Raw genomic sequence first — 19,647 nt, 5'->3', positions numbered from 1 at the left:
GCTCACCGAGTCCACGTCTCTCTCACATCTTCCTCTCGACCTTTTTTCCCACTCCCCTCCACCACGCCACGCGCCTAACGACTTTACGTTTGCTGGATTGATACCCGTCTCACGACTGCATTCTCTTGTGCTTATGGATTGAAAAGCCAGAAATCGACTTGCCCTCCCTTTTTTCTCAAACACGACCCTCGCAACCAACTTCATAGCGAGTCACCCCCTCACCGAAAACAAATTTCCTCCCCAGGCCCGGGTAACGGCCATCTACCGCAAACATGCTCGAGGGCATCGTCGCGAACCTGCTCAATCGCTTCCTGGGCATGTACGTCCAGAACTTCGACCCGAAGCAATTGAACGTCGGCATCTGGTCTGGTGACGTCAAGCTCCGCGACCTCGAGCTGCGACGAGAAGCTCTCGACCAACTGCGCCTGCCGCTCAACGTCGTCCAGGGCCACTTGGGCCAGCTCACATTGTCGATACCGTGGTCGAATCTGAGAGGCAAGCCGGTCAGGGTAAACATCGAGGATGTCTTCCTGCTGGCGGCGCCACGCGAGGACGCCGAGTATGACCCAGAGGAAGAGGACAGGCGTGCACACACGGTCAAGATGGAGAAGCTGGATAGCGCCGAGCTGTTGAAGGAGCGGAATACCGAGGGCATGAGTCAGGAGGAGCAGCAAAAGAACCAGAGCTTCACGGCAAGCTTGGTTACGGCAATTGTGGACAACGTTCAGGTGATTGTAAAGAACGTCCATGTACGCTATGAGGACTCGCTGTCTGACCCTGGACACCCTTTCGCCCTCGGTGTCACTCTCGACGAGCTCAGCGCTGTCAGCACCGACGAAAACTGGACACCCACCTTTATTCAGGGCTCCTCTAACTCGACCCACAAGCTTGCAACACTTGGCTCCCTGTCTGTGTACTGGGATACGGATGCCAAATTGCTTGGTTCTGGAACAGGTTCGGCGCGGGAAATGGAGCACGACGAATTCGTACAAAAGCTTCGGGAGATGATTGTGAAAGGAGACAGCTCGCGGCTGGCAGAACACCAGTTCATCCTCAAGCCTGTCAGCGGAAGAGCGGGCTTGGAGATGGACAAGACCGGGAGCCTCGACCGGCCCAAGATCAAGGCCCGGCTTCTGTTTGACGAACTCGGTTTCATCATCGACGAAGACCAGTACCGTGATGCTCTGATGCTGGTAGACTTGTTCCATTACTTCATCAGACATCAGGAGTACAAGAGGTTCCAGCCCAAGAGCGCACCCAAGGAGGACCCCCGTGCCTGGCTCCAATTTGCCGGCAAAGCCATCCTCGATAAAATCCACGAGAGGAATCGAAGGTGGACGTGGGCCTACTTCAAGGAGAGGCGCGATGACCGGAAACGCTACATTGAGCTTTTTAAGAAGAAGAAGAGAGATGAGAAGCTCGCAGGTCCTGAAGCAGAAGAAATGGACAAACTCGAGCGCAAACTTTCGTATGAAGACCTGCGCTTCTGGCGGTCCCTTGCGCGAAACCAGCTTCGAAAGGAGAATGTGGGCGTCAAGAAAGAGCCTCCCAAGCAATCCTGGTCGTCTTGGATCTGGGGTTCATCTCAGGAGTCTCAGCATGCGGACAACAGTTCGATGACTGAAGAGCAACGAAAGGAGCTCTACGAGGCTATAGATTGGGATGAAAAGAAGCAGATTTCCGAGTCCATCGACATGCCCAAGGAGTATGTCAAGATGCAGGTTGAGATGAGTCTTCGCACAGGTAGCTTCACACTGAAGCGAGACCCGCATGGCAAGGCTACCGAAATTCTCCGCCTTCTCTTCGACTCCTTCAGCACAAAGGTTCTGCAGCGGACAGACTCCATGCTTGCTGAGCTTAGCCTCGATGGCATGCGTCTGTATGATGGCACGACCGAGGGAAGCCTGTTTCCCCAGATCATTACCATCAAGGATGCTCCTCCAGTACCGGACGAGGAAAGATTCAAGGAGCTCAACGAGGACGACACGGAAAAGGAAGACGATGACGACGAAGAAATATCGGAACCTTTCTTCCAACTGGCCTTTGAGAACAACCCGCTCGATGGCAGTGCAGATACAGCCCTCACTGTCAAGCTGAAGGGCATGGAAGTGGTCTACAATCCGAGGTTCATCGTTGAAGTCGTTAAATTCTTCAAGCCCCCAGAAAGCCGCATGGAGTCTATCGGAGCCCTCATGGAGACTGCCGGTGCTACTGTCGAAGGCATCCGCCAACAAACTCGCGCAGGACTGGAGTTTGCTTTGGAAGAGCACAAGACAATTAACGCACAACTCGATCTCCAAGCTCCTCTCATCATAGTTCCGGACTCTGTGACGCAAAAGAGCAGCATTTGCCTTATCCTCGATGCTGGTCATGCAAGCGTCAGCAGTGAGCTTGTAGAAAAGGACACTTTGCGCGACATTCAGTCGAAGCAAAAGAGCCAGTTCACGGAACAGGATCTCAGGCGTCTCGAAGGCTTGATGTACGACAAATTCTTGCTGAAGCTTGACTCCGCACAAGTGCTCATCGGCTCATCCATCGAGGAGACCAAGGCTCAATTAGACCAGTCGTCACCGAAGAGAGATTTGCACTTGGTGGACCGGATCAATGTGGACTTCATGATTGAGACTTGTATCGTGCCCAAGGCGTCTGACCTTACAAAGTTCCGCATATCTGGTCATTTACCAGTGCTCCATGCCTCGGTCTCCGACGCCAAATACAAGGCTCTTATGAAGCTGATAGACGTGGCTATACCAAAGTTTGACGATGGCCAGTCCAAGAAAGCAATCTCCAACGAGCCCTCGCATCTCCAGCTACCCGAGTCCAAAGATCGCCGCGAAAGCAAAGTCGGCCCTGAGAGGCCAAAGTCGTTCAAATTCAACTCCCAAGACCGCGAGCTCATCATGTCGGAAAGCAACAGCGAAGCCGACAACGAGGAATTCCAAGATGCTTCAGAAGGCCGCAAGGAGAAGAAGAAGCCCGAAGTGCCACTGCATCAGCGCAACTTCGAATTCAAGTTTACAGCAGACAAGCTGCAAGGTTCGCTGTATCGCTCGGATCCCGAGGGCAAGAAGCCCGACGCTTTGCTCGTGGAGCTCGTTGCGGAGCATTTCTATCTCGACTTTTACCAGCGGCCGTTTGATATGGTGGCAGAGGTCAGTCTGAAGGCTTTGGCTGTCGAGGATCACGTTGAAGAGGATCCACGGCCAGAGTTCAAAAATCTCATCTCTTCTGAAGATGTGAGCGCCTCGGACCAGAAGGACCTCTTCTCTCTCAAATTCATCAAGGTCAACAAGGATTCTCCAGAATTCTTGACCAAATATGAGGGCATTGCAACCAATCTGGACGTCGCGGTCTCTACAATCAATGTCATTGTGACGCGAAAGACGCTGTTGACGCTGCTGGACTTTGTCCTCATCACCTTCACAAACCCTGGACAGCCTCAGTCGAATCAAAAGAAAATCAAAGAGTCTGGCGAGGAGGAAGAGATCGTTCCCGCCCAGCAAGCGGACCCTGACAAGATTCGCATCAAGGCCAACCTGAAGGGTATTTCGGTCATCCTCAACAATGATGGCATCCGTCTGGCTACCCTGAGTTTGAGTACTGCAGATGTTGGCGTTTTCCTCATGGGCAAGACTATGAGAGTCAGCGCTAGGTTGGGCAGTCTGTCCTTGGTCGACGACATCAACCAGGGTGTGTCCGAGGAGTCGTCATTGCGTCAGCTTGTCACTATCGAAGGCGAGGAACTTGCAGACTTTGCCTACGAGACCTTTGACGCCGAATCTGATGCCTATCCGGGCTACGACTCTTCCATTTACCTTCGATCTGGATCTCTCAAGGTCAATTTCGTGACGGAACCATTCCGGAAGATTATGGAGTTTGGTGTCAAATTTGGAAAGATGCAAGCCATCTTCAACGCTGCGCGCCAGGCTGCTGCAGAGCAGGCGAGTCAGATGCAAGAGCGCGCGAACAAGATGCATTTCGACATTCTCATCCGAACGCCCATTGTTGTCTTCCCTAGAATGGTCATGAACGAAGGCCGAGCTGGACGTGACCGTGTCACCGCTCATTTGGGAGAAATCTATGCCAACAACGAATTCGTGCCGCTCGAGGACTCCAAGGACGACATCGCAAACAAGCTGTCGGCTGGCATTCGCAACACCAGGCTAACTTCGTTCCTTCACTACGAGGACAACAAGTCTGAGGAGCTGCAAATGATTGACAAGGTGGATCTTGGCTTCGGCATCACCTACGTCGAGCACAAGCCCGGGAACAAGCGACCGGATCTCGAAATCGAGGGCTCAATGTCCGACATCAATTTGAAAATTACTCAGGAGCAAATGAAATTCATGCTCGAACTGTCGCGATCCATACCGGCAGCGTTTGCCACGGAGTCAGACGAGGTGGTCGAGAAGGACGTTGTGAAGGAGCTCCCTGATTCCACCGTGAAGCCTGCGAGGGCCCTCACGGACAAGGACGAATCACAGGCCGACGACAAGCAACTTGTGGCAAGCCAAAGCCCCGAACTTGGAACTCGACCAGAGACTTGGACCAAACTGGACCTTGTCTTCAAGGTCGGCGCAATTGGTCTCGAGTTGATCCAGGGCAAAGAGAATGAGCCTGTGGGCGACCTTGAAGCAGCAAGCCTGTCAAAGTTCTCCCTCAACGACACGAGTGTTAAGTTGCGGATGATTAGCGACGGCGCTCTGGAGTCTGAGTTGCTCATCCAGAGCTTCAATATCCACGATAGCAGGACCCGCGAGACCAACAAGTTCCGCAAGATCATGTCGCTCATCAATAATGATGTCAAGCAGCAGTTCATGGCTAGCGTGTCCATCTCTGGCGGCAAGGAGCGCAACATGATTGTGCTGTTGACCATCGACAGCCCGCGCATTATTCTTGCTCTTGACTACCTTTTCGCTATCCAAGCATTTGTCAACGCTGGTTTAGCGCAAGAAGAACCTCTCGACATTGAGAGTGAGCAGGATGACGATGCAACGGACGACATGGAGAACTCTGTTAGCGATGTCTCTAGTGCAGTCACCAGACAAAGTTCTCGGCCGGAGAAGGAGGAGAAGAAGGCCGACGAGCCCGGAATGAGCGTGGCCTTCCGCGTCAACGTTGTCGACGCTCAGGTCGTTCTAATCGCGAACCCTGCCATGACAAACTCGGAAGCTATCGTTCTGGGTACGAAGCAAGTCCTGCTTTCGAAGCAGCACGCCATTACGCTGCAGGTCGAAAAGATCGGCATGTTTCTCTGTCGCATGGATCATTGGGAGACTACAAGACTCCGAATTCTGGACGACTTTAGCATCCAAATGTCGCTCGACATGCGGTCGGAACAAGGCCAGTCGTCCCTGACTAGCATTCATGTGGAAATCGAGCCGCTGGTCCTGCGTCTTTCGCTGCGCGATATTCTTCTCGCAATGCAGATTGTCAACCGGGCATCGGCCATGTCTGGAGGCGATGATGGAAAGATTCAAGATCAAGAGCCGAAGAAGCTCAAGGAGATCAAGAACTCGACCAGCAGCACCAAGGCAAAGTCGTCTGCGGGAGCCGGAGCTTCTACGACAAACAGACAGATGGCGAAGACCATCTCGACGCACAAGTCTGGCGCTGCCAAGACTGAAACAGCTCAACCGTCGCAGCCGTCGGCGCTTATCAAGCGCGAGGAAATGAATATTCAGCTGGACGGAATCAGGGTTGTCGTTATTGGCGACAAGCACGAACTGCCCATGCTCGATTGGAGCGTCAAGAAGTTTGACATTGACGTCCGCGACTGGTCTGGCGCTATGGTGGCTGACATGAGTGTTGACACGTTCTTCAACATCTACAACTTCTCAAAGTCGGCCTGGGAGCCGCTCATTGAACCCTGGCAGCTCGGCTTCCACATGTCCAAGGAGCAGAATCCGGACAAGCTGTCTGTCGAGCTTTACTCGAGAAGACCTCTTGAGCTGACTGTCACGTCCGCGACAATTGCTCTAGCCTCGAAGTCCATGGACTTCTTGTCCAGCAACGAGGATGTGTTGTCCAAGCCCAGAGGTACTGACGCTCCTTACCGGATTCGCAACTACACGGGCTTCGACCTGAACGTCTGGGCTGTGGACGCTCCCGAAGACAGCGGCTCTGCCGCCAAGTTGGAGGATGGAGAAGAAAGGCCATGGCGATTTGAAGACCCCAAGACGACTCGTGAGACACTTGCACCTGAGGGCGCTACTGGCATTGTGGGTGCCAGGCTGGAGGGCAGTGGATTCAACAGCGTTCCTCGAATCCCGATCAACCGCGAGGGCGAGTCAATCTACAACCTGCAGCCTCGGAAGGATAGAGTCCTCCATCGCCTTTGCGTCGAGGTCAGCCTCGGCCAGGACAACGTCAAGTACATCACTTTCCGTTCGCCCTTGCTTGTTGAGAACAATACCCAGATCCCCGTCGAGGTCGGTGTCTTCAGCCCCGAAGAGGGTCATCTCCTCAAGATTGAGAAGATCGCGCCGGGCGACGCGAGACCGGCGCCTGTCGGTGCTGCCTTTATGCACTCGTTGGTTGTCCGCCCCGACCAGGGCTTCGGATACACCTGGTCGAATGAGAGGCTGTTTTGGAAAGAGCTTTTGAAGCGTCCTACTAGGACCATCACTTGCAAGGGAGAGAGCGACGATATGGCACCACCATTCTATTTCCAGATGCACGCCAAGTTTGATCAAAAGGATCCGCTGACTGGGTAAGTTTGGAGAGCGACTCTATGACGATGAAGCTAACATCTCCGCAGCATCTACCCATGCATGCGCCTGCGTTTGCATGCTCCTGTCGAGGTCCAAAATTTGTTGCCGTACGACTTCAAGTATCGCATCTACGATGACAATACCAAGAAGGACTGGACCAACTTCCTGCGCAAGGGCGGCGTCAGTCCCGTCCACGTCGTCGAGCTCTCACACTTGCTGCTCATGAGCGTCGACATGCAAGACACGCCCTTCAAGCCAAGCAAGTTCGCTGTCATCAACTCGAGTGACAAGGAGAACTTCCGACGTGAGAAGACGATCGAGGTCAAGGATGATCAAGACTTGTCTCTGCGATTGAAGCTGCATTACTTCAACATTCCAGACTCAGGCGGTGCCTTCAAGGTCACAATCTACAGCCCCTACGTCATCCTCAACCGCACCGGCCTCGATCTGCAGGTGCGAAGTAAACAGTTCCTGGGCAGCGCAAGAGCAGCAGCTGGCCAAGGGGTCATTGCAAACACCGACCAAGGCGATGGAAGAGCTCAGCCCTTCATGTTCAGCTTCCCGACCGACGATCACAAGAATCGTGCCATGATTAAGGTGGGCGACACGAACTGGAGCAAGCCGCAGTCTTTCGATGCTATTGGTAGCACGTATGACGTTGCGTTGTCAAACACCCAAGGCAGAAGCGAGATGCACATTGGTATCACTGTCGAGGAGGGCGAGGGCAAGTACAACTTGACCAAGGTTGTCACAATCGCCCCTCGGTACATCATCAAGAACAAGATGAGCGAAGAAATCAACATTCGCGAGCCGGGGTCATCGAATGTGATGACGTTGAAGACTGGCGAGCTGCTTCCTCTCCGCTTCTTACGCCAGGGAGAAAGGCAACAGCTGTGCCTCTGCTTCCCTGGCCTCAACAACCAATGGTCCTCGCCTTTTGACATTTCCAACGTGGGAAGCGTCCACGTCAAGCTGGCCAAGGCAGGGCAGCGCCAGAAGCTGATTCGCGTCGAGGTTCTGATGGAGCAGGCAACAATTTTCCTCCACGTCAGCATTGAAAACAAGCACTGGCCTTTTTCGATGCGCAATGAAAGCGACACCGAATTCTTGTTCTGGCAGCTGAACCCCAACATCGATGAAGATGAAGAGGACCGTGGTTCCAGCTTTCGACCTATCCGGTACCGCCTCCCGCCTCGGAGCATCATGCCTTATGCTTGGGACTACCCTGCGGCCAAAAACAAGGAGGTCGTGCTCAAGGCCAACAACAAGGAGCGGCACATCAAGCTGGCCGAGATTGGAAACCTTGTTCCCTTGAAGCTGCCGCCCGCCCAAGGCCAGACCCGCGGCAAGATCATCGACCTGAATGTTGTGGCGGACGGCCCTACCCAAACGCTTGTAATGTCTAACTGGAAACCGTCGAAGAGCTTGTACAAGCAAAAGTCAAACACTTCATCAAGGTCGACGACCGATGGCTTCGAGGTCAAGGATATGGACACCAACGTCACTTTCAAGGCCAAGCTGCGGATCGCCGGCGTTGGCATCTCGCTCATCAACAGACAGTTGCGGGAGCTCGTCTATGTCACGCTTCGGGACATTGAGCTTTCTTACGGCGATTCTGCGCTCTACCAGCAATTTGCTGCTACCATCAAGTGGATCCAGATTGACAACCAGCTGTATGGAGGCATTTTCCCCATTCTCTTCTACCCCAGTGTCGTTCCGAAGACAGGCAAAGAAATGGAGGCCCACCCGATCCTGCAGACGTCTATTACGCGGGTGAAGGATGATTCCTACGGCGTGCTCTACATCAAGTACTTTTCGTTCTTGTTGCAGCAGATGACGCTTGAGATTGACGAGGACTTCATCTTTGCCCTTTTGGACTTCACCAAGGTCCCTGGAGCATCATGGTCCGAGGTCAAGGAAGGGAAGCTGTGCGACGAGCAGCTCGACATTCCCGAACCCCAGCAGGAGCAGAGCGGGCAGGATGTCTACTTCGAGCTTTTGCACCTGCAGCCTATGCAGTTCGATCTGTCTTTTGTCCGCACGGAGCGCATCAACGCTGAAGACACGATGACGTCGAACAACCCCTTCATGTTTGCCGTCAACGTCCTCACCATGTCGCTCGGCAACGTCAATGATGCTCCTCTTCGGTACAACGCCTTGATTCTCGAAAACGCCCGTGTCTCTGTTAGCGCTCTCATCACAAACGTGAAGAATCACTACGTGCAAGAGTCACTTCGACAGGTCCATCTCATTCTCGGCTCTGCCGATTTCCTTGGAAACCCTGTTGGTCTCTTCACCAACGTGTCTTCTGGAGTCACAGACATTTTCTACGAACCGTACAAGGGTCTTGTCATGACCGACAGGCCTCAGGACCTGGGCATTGGCATTGCAAAGGGCGCCTCCAGCTTTGTCAAGAAATCTGTATTTGGATTCTCTGACAGCATGGCCAAATTCACGGGCAGCATTTCCAAGGGTCTGGCGGCTGCGACTCTCGACAAGGAGTTCCAAGACTCGCGTCGCTCGAAGCGCGCTCGCAACAGGCCCAAGCATGCCCTCTACGGCATCACTTCTGGCGGGAATGCTTTCGCAGACAGCCTTGCCAGTGGTATCGGTGGACTTGCCCGCCACCCGCTGCAAGGCGCAGAGAAGGAGGGAGCTGCAGGATTCATCAAGGGTATTGGAAAGGGTGTATTGGGTCTCGCGACCAAACCAGCGATCGGAGCTTTCGATCTTGCCTCAAACATGGCCGAAGGCGTGCGCAACACCACCACCGTCTTCGACCAAGAAGGTCTCGACCGCGTGCGTCTATCGCGCTTCATCGGGCAAGACGGCATCGTACGTCCCTACTCGCAGCGCGAAGCGCTCGGTCAATTCTGGCTCAAGACGCTAGACAACGGGCGCTACTTCAACGAGGACTACCTCGCACATCTCGAGCTGCCGGGCAAGGACCTACTGGTGATGCTCACGTACAACGGCATCATGCTGGTGCGCACCAAGAAGCTGAGCACCGAGTGGGACGTGCCCCTCAAGGACATCCAGACCATCAGCAAGGAGCGGACGGGCCTGGGCATTACGCTCAAGGGCGGAACGAACGGCCCCTTTGTCCCTGTCGCTGATGAGCAGAGCAGGAACTGGCTGTACAAACAGGTGGCGGTTGCGGTGAATGCGTATAATGACAAGTGGAACGCGAGAGCTTGAGGGGTCGGTGGTTGCGGTAGCGGGAGCGGTGATGGCATAGTGCTGTTGTTGTTGGATTGGATTGGCATGGAAACAGCGGGTGGGTGGCTTCAGTGCATTGGAGGCGCAGCATGATTACCCCGGGAGCGGTCTGTTTTGTAAGATTGAGCATGTTTCTTGTTTTCTCTCCTACGACTTTTCTCTTTTGCACGCTTTCCTTGGTATACCAACTTCTCTTGCATCCTATTTTTTCCTACGAAAAGCCTGCGTCTTCGTACGAGTTGTGCGTGGGGATTGTTGCTCATGTGAAAATGTTTGTACTTTTATTGTGCAAGAAATAGGTGGTCGCTGACCTACTACATCTCCATCAGTATGCTAAGGCTTTTAAGGCTAGAGCTGAGCTGCTTGACTGTTCCCGTCCTTGAATGATGCTTTCCAGAGTTTGAATACTTCGAATTCTGCACCACAGGGCGCATGAAAACTCCCGGTGCCTCTACTATTTTGTCCTTTCTGCCCGTAGGACCCCCTCGTCCTCAAACACTCTTCCCCTCTCCGGCCACAGTCCAAAATGCTGCCAAAACTCCCTCCCATCCAATACCCTCCCCAGTGACTCCGTGTCCCTCGGCAACGCCCTTACGCCCTGCTCCTGCATCAACTCTGTCACCCACCTCCTATAGTCGAGGCCCTGGGCCTCTTCCGCACCCAACCTCTCCCTCGCCAAGCGCTCCGCCTGCGGACCCCATACCATCATCAAATCCCACCAGTCATGCACATGCAAGTCGGTGACCAGCCACCTGCGGCCAGGGGTAAAGGCCTCATGCACCGCGACGATGGCGCGCGCGACGTCTTCGCCGTGGATCACGTGGAGAGCCTTTTTGGCGGCCACGGCCTCTTTGCTACGCGCCACGCGACTAACCCAGCCGCGCGGGTCCCTTTTCCCGCCATAGAGGCCACACAGGTTGAGCACGCAGCCGTTGAGCGGGGCCGCGAGAAGTTCTTCTTCGGCTGCTACACGCGGCGTGCTGGCGTTGACGGGCGTGGACGAGTCGACCCAGTGCGCGTCGGACGCAAAGGCGCCCGACGAGCCGAGTTGGATCCAATTTGGCGCATCCGATGCGTTGGTGTCGATGCTGTGGGCGCGCTGGTACATGTTGACGAGATGGGCTGCCTGCCCGCGGCCTTGCAGTGGGAATGTGACGAGCACGGTGCGAGCGCGCGGCAGCGCGGCGTACGGCGCCACGTCTTCATTGTCTGGGTCGAAGCGGAAGAGCAGCGTGCCGTCGCGGCCGGTTGTTGTTGTTGCGGCGTATATGATGCCTCTGTCCTGGACCAGTGGTATGAGGAAGTCGGAGGTCCAGCCAGCGCCGAGGATGAGGATGTCGACGTGTGAGGGTGCCATCCTAAGCATTGCGGGAGGGATTGGGCGGAAGAGATGCTCGGAATTGGGAAAGGTGGGAAGGGTTGATGTCGATGTCCGAATCGTCGTGATTTAGAGCATTTGGCGGAGACTAGGCTGCTTTGGGTATGGTTTGACGGGTTTTGCGGCTCGTGCTGAGTTTTGTTCGCACTTCATTTGGCTCATGCTGTGCTTTTTGACTCAAGTTGCATGACTATCATCGGTTTGTAGAAATGGAATATGTGATGACTGTAAAGATGTTTGGTAGGCCCCTGTTATGCAGTCAAAAATTTGGTCGTATTTCATACACCATGCCTTGGATGATCATTTCTGACTTTGCGTTCCTTCGACTTAGGCATAGCAAGGCTGCTATCAATGAGCATGGTGTCTGGAAAATGCTCTATGTGCCAAAAAAAAAAAAAAAAAAAAAAGGCTTTCAATCCCCATGTTCGAAACCGATCCGATGTTGTCCTGAGGGAGGGAGCTTTAGCTGCGGTCAGGGATCTAATCTTATCGCTTGCTTGACTCACTGTGACTAGGCTTCGTGCTCTGACGTAGGCCCGACAACAGCTCTCACCCGGTCCCACTTTCTCACTCTCTATCCGTAAAGCTCACCTCACGACACTCGAGTCGCACACCAAGCAATTCCCTTCGGAACTCCCTTTTCGCTATGGCGCATAAAGAAGAGCACCCCCTTCTTCAGAAGCCGCTTTACGGTGACCACAAACCGCAACTCGCGACACAAGATTGAGACAGCTGACAGAGCTACAGTTTTTGATCTCCCGCGCGAGCTCCTCGACACAATTACACCGAGGCAGCAAGCCAACGCGCCTGTACCGACCGAGATCGAACCCAACTCCGGAGGGCAGACGCCATCATCGACCGAGCCCGAGAAGCAAGACGGTGCCCCCGCAACGGCGACATCATGCGGCCTCTGCAACCTCACATTCCCGACCCTGCAAGACCAGCGCGACCATGTGCGGTCAGATTTGCACAGCTACAACCTCAAGCAAAAGATGCGCGGCGCGAAGCCCGCGACAGAGGCCGAGTTTGAAAAACTGATTGGCGAGCTGGACGAGAGTATAAGTGGTTCGGAATCTTCCGAGTCGGATTCTGATGATGAGGCCGATGGCGAGGGCAAGAAAGGGGATAGCACGCTGAGCGCGCTACTTAAGAAACAGGCCAAGATTGCAGGCCCAGAAGAGGCCGAAGAAGTGGGCAAGAGGAGAAAGAGGAGAGGTGCCGGAAAGCCGCCAATGCTTTGGTTCAACAGTACGGTGTTGCCCGAGGAGGTCAACCTGGGGGTCTATAGAGCTATTATTACGGACGCGGAGCAAGAGAATGAGGCGGACGTTGTTGATGCGCTAAGAAAGAAGCAGCTGCCACCACCTGAAAAGAACGCGAAAAAGGAGGAAGATGATGAGGGTGGTGTCAGGCTTCCGACTACCCCTGAAATTGGACCGCACTACTTCCTGTGCATGATTGGAGGTGGACACTTTGCGGCAATGATTGTGGCTCTTACGCCCAAGGTAGGGAAAAAGCACGGTGTGGACGAAAGGCAAGCTTCGGTGGTTGCGCACAAGACATTCCACAGGTATACCACCAGGCGAAAGCAGGGTGGTTCCCAATCAGCAAACGACCAGTCCAAGGGTAACGCCCATTCGGCTGGTTCCTCGCTGAGAAGATACAACGAGGCCGCGCTCACGTCCGAGGTGCGTGCTCTACTTGCAGAGTGGAAGGACATGATTGATAGTTCTGAACTGCTCTTCATCCGTGCAACTGGCTCGACAAACCGGCGCACGCTGTACGGCCCCTACGACGACCAGGTACTTCGACACAACGACCCGCGCATCCGAGGATTTCCGTTCAGCACGCGGCGAGCTACCCAGTCCGAACTTATGCGTTCCTTCATCGAACTTACCCGGGTAAAAGTGAGTCGCATTGATGCCGCTGCCCTGGCTGCCGCCGTAGAAGCTGCTCAGAAGCCGACGGAGTCGCCCTCGCGGACACCGATGCCCTCAAAACCGTCGAAACCCAAACCTACTCCCGAGGAAGAAGAGGCAGCCCTCCACACCTCACAACTCCAAGCTCTCATACGGCGCTCCAAAGCACCTGGCGTCGTATCCTACATTCAGAGTAACAACTTGCCGTCGGACTTTCGCTTCCATCCGCGCGACACGGACAAGAACTACCACGCCCCTAGCCCGCTGCACCTCGCAGCGCATCTCAACAGCCCCGCCGTCGTCCTCGCTCTTCTCACGAAGACTAAATCAGACCCGACGATTACCAACCTGGACGGCAAGACACCCTTTGAGATTGCCGGCGATCGAGCCACCCGCGACGCCTTCCGTATCGCCCGCTACGAGCTCGGCGATTCTGCCTTTGATTGGGACAAGGCCAACGTGCTAGCAGGCATTTCGCGCGCCGAGGTCGAAAAGCAGCAGAGCGCGGAGAAGGCGTCCGAGACAGCCAAGGAGTCGGAGCGCAGAAAGAACGAAGTCGAGCGTCTGCGTAGGGAAGAGGAGGAGAGGGCGAAAGAGCAGAGAGAAAAGAGAGTCGGAAAGGGCAAAACACTGGGCGCGGCAGGCATGGAGAAGACGGCGGGCGAGAAGAGAGAGGACGAGGCCAGAGGCTTGACGCCCGAGATGCGGCAGCGACTGGAGAGAGAGCGTAGGGCCCGGGCAGCCGAGGAGCGTATCAGGCGGATGCAGCAGGGAAGGTGACTGGCCGGCGGTGGTGGGTGGAACTTGCAGCGGGTACTGAGGATGGTGCAGGAGAAGTAGGAGCCCGTTGCGATACCCCTAAGAGGCTTGCAGACAAACTGAACGTATAGAGTTGCGTAATCTGTGGCTGTGATCATTGAGCTATGTCTCATCTCCATGTGCATGTATGAAGTTCGGGGGAAGCATTCGTTGAGTCCAGTTGAATAAAGCAAAGGAAAGTACTACAGGATTTGATGGTAGTTGTGGGATGAGGTTGGAGCAGGGTGAGAAGAGCAGTGTGCATTGATATTTCAAAAACCCCAGTCTACCCTCCAACCTCCGATTATAGCGGGGTCACGGTTCACCCGTGGCCTGGTGGGAAAAGAGGCCACCTTCAAGTGTTTAATAACTTACAAAATGCTCTGCGGGGGGACACCAGGATAGCAAGCGACGGCTGGAGGTACTCAGTTCGAAGCCGCTACCGAAGTCCTTTTTGCCATTTTTTTTTTGAGAATTCTTTTTGCCGTTTGGTATTTGGACTCGCAGTTGTCAGTCACCTGCCGCTGAACATCCAACTGACTAGAGGCAGTCACGGGCCACATGCGTACTTGCCACAACTGGCTGCGTATCTTCTCGACATGTTGATTCATTACACCGCAGCGAAGTCACGCGCGTTAGTATTGACAGTGATTCCTGTAGCGATTTCTGCAGCGAATGTGAGGCCGATGCTGACGAACAGCATGACTACGGTGCTCCACAGCCAGCACCGGCTGCGGCTCTGACTCCAACTCCACGGCCTGGAAGACCAGTCGAGGGCACAGATTTAAGTCTTGTGAATACGTTCCTGGAGCCTCCCTGTACAGGTACCTCGCCACATACGGACCAGATGAACCACAGAGCCGGGGCCAAGCAGTGCAAACACACATAGTACAGCAAACGACAAGTACAGAGCGACACACTACACATCAATGCCAAGCACTGTACACGAACGAATAGATAGAAAGACGCAGAAGACCCAAGACGCCAATGTTCCGCGTCTACAGCCCGATACCGATACCGCGCGCGTGCGCGATGCGAATGTATGTATACGAAAGAATGCACACCTAAAAGAAAGCGACAAAACAATACCAACAAGACGAACAAGAATAGCGACGAAGCGCCGCCTCGTTAATGCTTCCGACGCCAGTAGCCAACACCTATGCATACCTAGGCGATCACGAAGGCGTCTCAGCCTCGCCGGCCTCCTCGGCCTTTTGCATGTGTTCGACGAGTTCCTCCTCAGCGGCGATGCCCGAGTTGCCGCCCTTTGCCGCCACAGCCTCGACTTCTTCGTCGGTGCTCGTGGGCTCTTCGACTGGCGCGCCGTTGCCAAAGGCCTGCGGGACCTTTTCGGACAGGTTGATTGCGATAAACGATTTTGGCAGTTTGACGCTTCAGAGATACATTAGCTTTCTTTCAAGACAAATTTGGTACGAATAGGGAGATGGCCACAACGTACCTATGGAACTTGGCGCGGAGGGTTCCAATGACGTCCTTCCAGTCGTGGTGAGAGGTGAGGGAGCGGCGTTGGGCGATGCCGATGCAATGTTTGCTGTCCAGTTGACTGCACAAAAGTTAGTCTCGGTCTTATGTGGCTTTGGGAGCATTGGCTTACATGTCGAGTGGGTCAAAGGTGTGACAGCCAGGCGAAAGACTGATTCGGATGGAGTAGTTGAACGACGACGGCTCATCTTCAGCAGTCGGATTCTGCGACTCAAACAGTTCAAAGCAAATCTGCGAGAGATAGTCGAGCTCAGGGATGGCATTGCGCTTGATCTTGGTCTGGATGCCTCCCTCGAGGATGCAGTTGAGCAGCGTGTAAATGTGCGACTCCTTGGTGAAGTAGAAAAATGCCTTTGCTTCATCTGACGCCTGCACCTCCTCGAGATCCTTGACGATCTCTTTGAGCAGCGGCAGAGACGTCAGAAGGCCAATCTCCAGCTTCTCAGCATCTGTAATGCCATACTCTTGGGGTCCGATGTAGTCGAAGAGGACCTTGCAGAGCTTGTAAAGCTCGCGCAGTCGCTCCAAACGAGCGTCCGTCTTGGCCTTGGAGGGACCGTTGCCGACACCTTCGAAGAGATTGAAGTACGACTCTGGTGCTGGACTGGCTTCCTTGCTCCGGACAGGGGGGACGGCCTCAGATCGCCTCCTGAAGCCCATTCGGTGCGAGATGCTGCCCTTGTCATAATTGTGTTCTCTGCTCTCATGAACCACCTCCGAAGGGCTCGGAGGCTCGGTAGATTTGGCGCTGCTTGTTGCCGTATCCTTCCATGCAGTCTCATCGATGGTATCTTCTTCGAGCATGCTGGAGTCAGGCGTAAACACCCACTCGAGGAATTGGCGGTTGTGCAGCGCGTCAAATTTCATCGTGTCGTAGAGCTCCGAAATCTTGCTAGGGTCAACCTTTTCCTCGTCGCAAAACTCTTTGAAAAGCTTCTCCCAGCGCTCCCTGAAAAGCTGAGGATCCTCACCACTGCACCAACGTGCCTGGATCGCACTTGCTACCGTAGGAGTCCCGTTCGAGCTTCCATTTGCGCCATTGGTCCCGCCGTTCGTGCCGTCAGCCGGGCCCTTTGCAACGGCACTCAGAGAAGATACCGCATCGCTTCGCAACTTTGTAAAGTTGTGGCGCATAACCTCACGATGAAATTTCATGAGCTCTACAACGCGGCGAACGACAATGAAAGGTTCCGGCATGTTGTCTGGCCACGCAAATTGCGGGGGAGCTTTGTGGCCAGACCGGAGCAGGATCTTAAGCTTCTTCTTCACCTTGTCCATTTCGTCTTTGGCTGCGTTCGAATCGTCGAGAAGGTCTTTGCGCACAGTGATGAAGTCCGGAGCAAGTTCTTGGTTGAGGAAGGTTGTTGCGAAAATTTGGGCACTCGTGGTCGAGCGGCGCTCCGAGCTGCTAAAAACTCGCACGTCATCCAGAGCCTCGCGGTTCATCAGAAGCATGTCGTTCCTTATGTTTTCTCCCAAATCATGCGCTTGGTAACGCGCCGAGTGAGTAGGTTCTCCTCCCCATTTGATGATGAGCTGAAGCTTGTCGAGAATCAAGTTGTTTTCAGCAGCGGCGATCCTGGACATTGTGACACCCGACAGGGAATCACTCCTCTTTGCTCTCCATTCTTTAAGCTTCTCAGGATCAGTTGGCGGCGGGTTGTCATCGCTGGGGCCCTCATGAACTTTGTCGTTATCGCTCTCTGCTTGGATTTCAGCAAGGAGCTCGGGAGACATTTCCTCCTTCTTTCGCTTGCGGAACATGGGCTTGATTTGGACCTTGGTGCCGGGCCAACCGATGCGCTTGTTCAAGGCGTTCCTGAGACTTGCGAGCTTTTCATGGTCTTCCTCGCCCTCCACGAGCGCTTGAGAAACAGCATCCTGGACACTCTGCAGAGCAGCCTCGCCTGTCAGGAGAACTTCCTCTTGGTGACCTTTTAAAAGGTCGATAAAGGGCTTTGTGTGGAAGCTGTACTTTATCTTTTGCTTCGGAGTTCGATCGGCGTGACGAATTACTGAAACCAAGCCCTTGAGTTTCCACTGGGCTTTGGAAGCTGGAGCTGGGACTGGGTCCGTCTTTTCCTTGTCTTTGTTGGCAGATGCAGACGCCGTTGCAGGTGCCACAGCAGGTGGTGGGAGCATCTCCTGAGCTGGAACACCGGGCGAGTCAGTCCGGAAATCGATTATCTTCTCGGTACTTGGCGAAGAAGCTATGGGTGTCGGTGCCGAAGACGGATCGGGAGAGGCAGAGACATGTCCATGATTTTGGTCCTTGTGGTCCCTGTGGTGTACGTGGTGGGCGATCCTCGAGACGCTAGGGGACTTGAGTATCGACTTCAGCTGTGCGCGATGCGACGAAAGTGTGTTCTTGCGTTGTGAAGGCCTATCGGCATAGGAGCCGTGCTCCAAAGGCTCAGAAGGCGGCAACTGGGCCGGCGGCTGCATGCCTTCACGGCGCTGCTTCTCGCGGACAAACATTTGCTTGAGAATACTGGAACACTTGTCATAGTAGTCGTTGTTGTCCTTGACAAAACTCCAACCATTGACATCAATCACAAAACTCTTGTCTCCTGTCCGGAGCAGGTCGAAGCCGCAGATGCGTTGTCCAAAGCCTTCAGAGATCCTCGATGCGATAGCTGCCTCTTCCTTAGTGAGGCTGGTGACGTATCTAATTTCTTTTCCATTGGGGTTGCGCTTAACGATGCCATCGACAACGGGGGACTTTCTGGTCTCCGCATGACAAAAGTCAGGCCCAACCGTGTAAGCCTTGACGTCCTCGGCATTTTCGACCCTGAGGAATTGTTCGTAGATATAGCTGCTGTGTGGGTCGGTGATTGACCTCGGCACATTGAGCGTCTCGTCCTTCTCTGAACTCTTGTTGTTGACCTTTCTGAAGAGTCTCCTTCCACCGCCACCGCTGCTCTTGGGAAAGTAAATGTGGATGTTGTGATCCTCTCCACTGACTGGTTTCTCGACAAACGGCTTCTTGAGCTGCCTACCGTCCACGCAAATGACATCGTTGTCCTCGAACATTTCGACTTTTTCAGGCGGTGACAGGCCACCACCAGTTCCATCCTCGGGGCCTTCGAGTCTCACGCCAGTCTTCTCGTACATCAGGCGAGCTAGCTCAGCAGAGGGCAGGCTAGGACCACCGTCTCGGTTGACTTCGACTCGTCTGGGCGTTGGAACATTCAACTTATCCAGGATTCGGAGGCAGATGCGGCGATCCCAGAGCACAGTCTGCATGGGCAGGTCGTTGACACAGAAGGGCTTCCGCAGCTTTGCATAAGCTATAGCTTTATCCAGAGGGAAACCGTCGGAGAAGAATGAAATGAGAAAGTCACAAATCGGCCAATTCTCGACCTCTTCGTCCAGAATAACCTTGTCTCCGAAAATTATGACCTCGAACTCTCCATTTGCAATCAAACGGTTCAAGATGTTCCTAGAAGGCTTGCTCCGTGCCTTGGTGTCCAAGGCGCAGACTCCTATGATTCCAATTGGAGGTTTCTTGGCCTCTGTCTCTCTTGCATCTTTGCTAGCGGTGATGCTCCTCTCGCTGGCTGGGCTGCCACTGCCGCCGACACTCGATCCATGGTGGCTTGCTCGTCTTGCCGAATGGTTGTTCCTGCTTCGAGATCGGCGGTGCTGCAAAAGCGGAGCATGGCCGTGGCCGTTCATGCCTTGCATTGTGGGAGAACCTGGAGCGCCGGATTGCTCCTTCGGTGATAGTAACGGCGACTGTGAAAAGTTTCCCCCATGGTTGGAAGCAGTGGTAACGGATAGTGCCGAGGTTTGGGTTGTGGTTCCAAGTGACGGGCCGTCGGATTTAACTACTGCAGGTGTCAGCACATTGTATTGTGACCTCGGTTTGTCGTCAACGTACCGTCTGGTTCTGAACCTGCTACGGAGCTTGGACCACCAGAGTTTCGAGCGCTGTTGTAAATCTGGGAGCCCAAAGAGTATAGGGAAGAAAACGACATTCTGTTGGACTCTTTGTCTGGAGCGGAAGAGGTTGGCGGAGCATCATCTTCGACAGCAGATGTTGCCTGGGGATCAGAAGATTCGAGATCGGTCGAAGATGAGGGTGGACAAATGTCTGAGGCTTTTGAGGGTCTGC

General features: G+C 54.2%; 5 protein-coding genes across 5 annotated transcripts; 2 read left to right on the top strand and 3 right to left on the bottom strand.

The window, feature by feature from the left end:
• Positions 1–272: 272 nt before the first annotated feature.
• On the top strand, positions 273–9,911 carry BKA78DRAFT_351066 (uncharacterized protein; the record flags this gene model as incomplete). Its single annotated transcript, XM_066891096.1, has 2 exons — positions 273–6,712; positions 6,761–9,911. The coding sequence occupies 2 exons, from the start codon at positions 273–275 to the stop codon at positions 9,909–9,911; spliced, it is 9,591 nt and encodes a 3,196-aa protein (XP_066746635.1).
• A 45-nt stretch (positions 9,912–9,956) lies between these two features.
• Positions 9,957–10,291, bottom strand: BKA78DRAFT_100853 (uncharacterized protein). Its single transcript, XM_066882069.1, has one exon. The coding sequence runs from the start codon at positions 10,193–10,195 to the stop codon at positions 10,001–10,003; it is 195 nt and encodes a 64-aa protein (XP_066746634.1). The 5' UTR covers positions 10,196–10,291; the 3' UTR covers positions 9,957–10,000.
• BKA78DRAFT_309203 (uncharacterized protein) lies at positions 10,274–11,585 on the bottom strand. Its single transcript, XM_066888014.1, has one exon. It carries the CDS (start codon positions 11,296–11,298, stop codon positions 10,387–10,389), a length of 912 nt encoding a protein of 303 aa, XP_066746633.1. The 5' UTR covers positions 11,299–11,585; the 3' UTR covers positions 10,274–10,386.
• Positions 11,586–11,862: 277 nt separating this feature from the next.
• On the top strand, positions 11,863–14,137 carry BKA78DRAFT_279796 (uncharacterized protein). Its single transcript, XM_066885603.1, has 2 exons — positions 11,863–12,002; positions 12,058–14,137. The coding sequence occupies exons 1-2, from the start codon at positions 11,957–11,959 to the stop codon at positions 14,007–14,009; spliced, it is 1,998 nt and encodes a 665-aa protein (XP_066746632.1). The 5' UTR covers positions 11,863–11,956; the 3' UTR covers positions 14,010–14,137.
• Positions 14,138–15,202: 1,065 nt separating this feature from the next.
• On the bottom strand, positions 15,203–19,208 carry BKA78DRAFT_248581 (histidine phosphatase superfamily-domain-containing protein; the record flags this gene model as incomplete). The annotated part of the gene is made up of 3 exons (XM_066884404.1): positions 15,203–15,419; positions 15,487–15,591; positions 15,643–19,208. 3 exons carry the CDS (start codon positions 19,206–19,208, stop codon positions 15,203–15,205), a joined length of 3,888 nt encoding a protein of 1,295 aa, XP_066746631.1.
• Positions 19,209–19,647: the final 439 nt, after the last annotated feature.

This window comes from Phyllosticta capitalensis (assembly GCF_038381095.1).
Source record: "Phyllosticta capitalensis strain CBS 128856 chromosome Unknown BKA78scaffold_3, whole genome shotgun sequence".
NCBI classification, from domain to species: domain Eukaryota; kingdom Fungi; phylum Ascomycota; class Dothideomycetes; order Botryosphaeriales; family Phyllostictaceae; genus Phyllosticta; species Phyllosticta capitalensis.
This window is presented reverse-complemented; position numbering and strand designations above follow the sequence as displayed.

Bases quoted from the DNA above. Each gene is read 5' to 3' on its own strand.
- BKA78DRAFT_309203 (XM_066888014.1), bottom strand. From the start codon at position 11,298: ATGCTTAGGATGGCACCCTCACACGTCGACATCCTCATCCTCGGCGCT.
- BKA78DRAFT_279796 (XM_066885603.1), top strand. From the start codon at position 11,957: ATGGCGCATAAAGAAGAGCACCCCCTTCTTCAGAAGCCGCTTTACG. The intron at 12,003-12,057 runs GTGACCACAAAC...ACAGAGCTACAG, and splicing joins TCTTCAGAAGCCGCTTTACG to TTTTTGATCTCCCGCGCGAG.
- BKA78DRAFT_100853 (XM_066882069.1), bottom strand. From the start codon at position 10,195: ATGAGCAACAATCCCCACGCACAACTCGTACGAAGACGCAGGCTTTTC.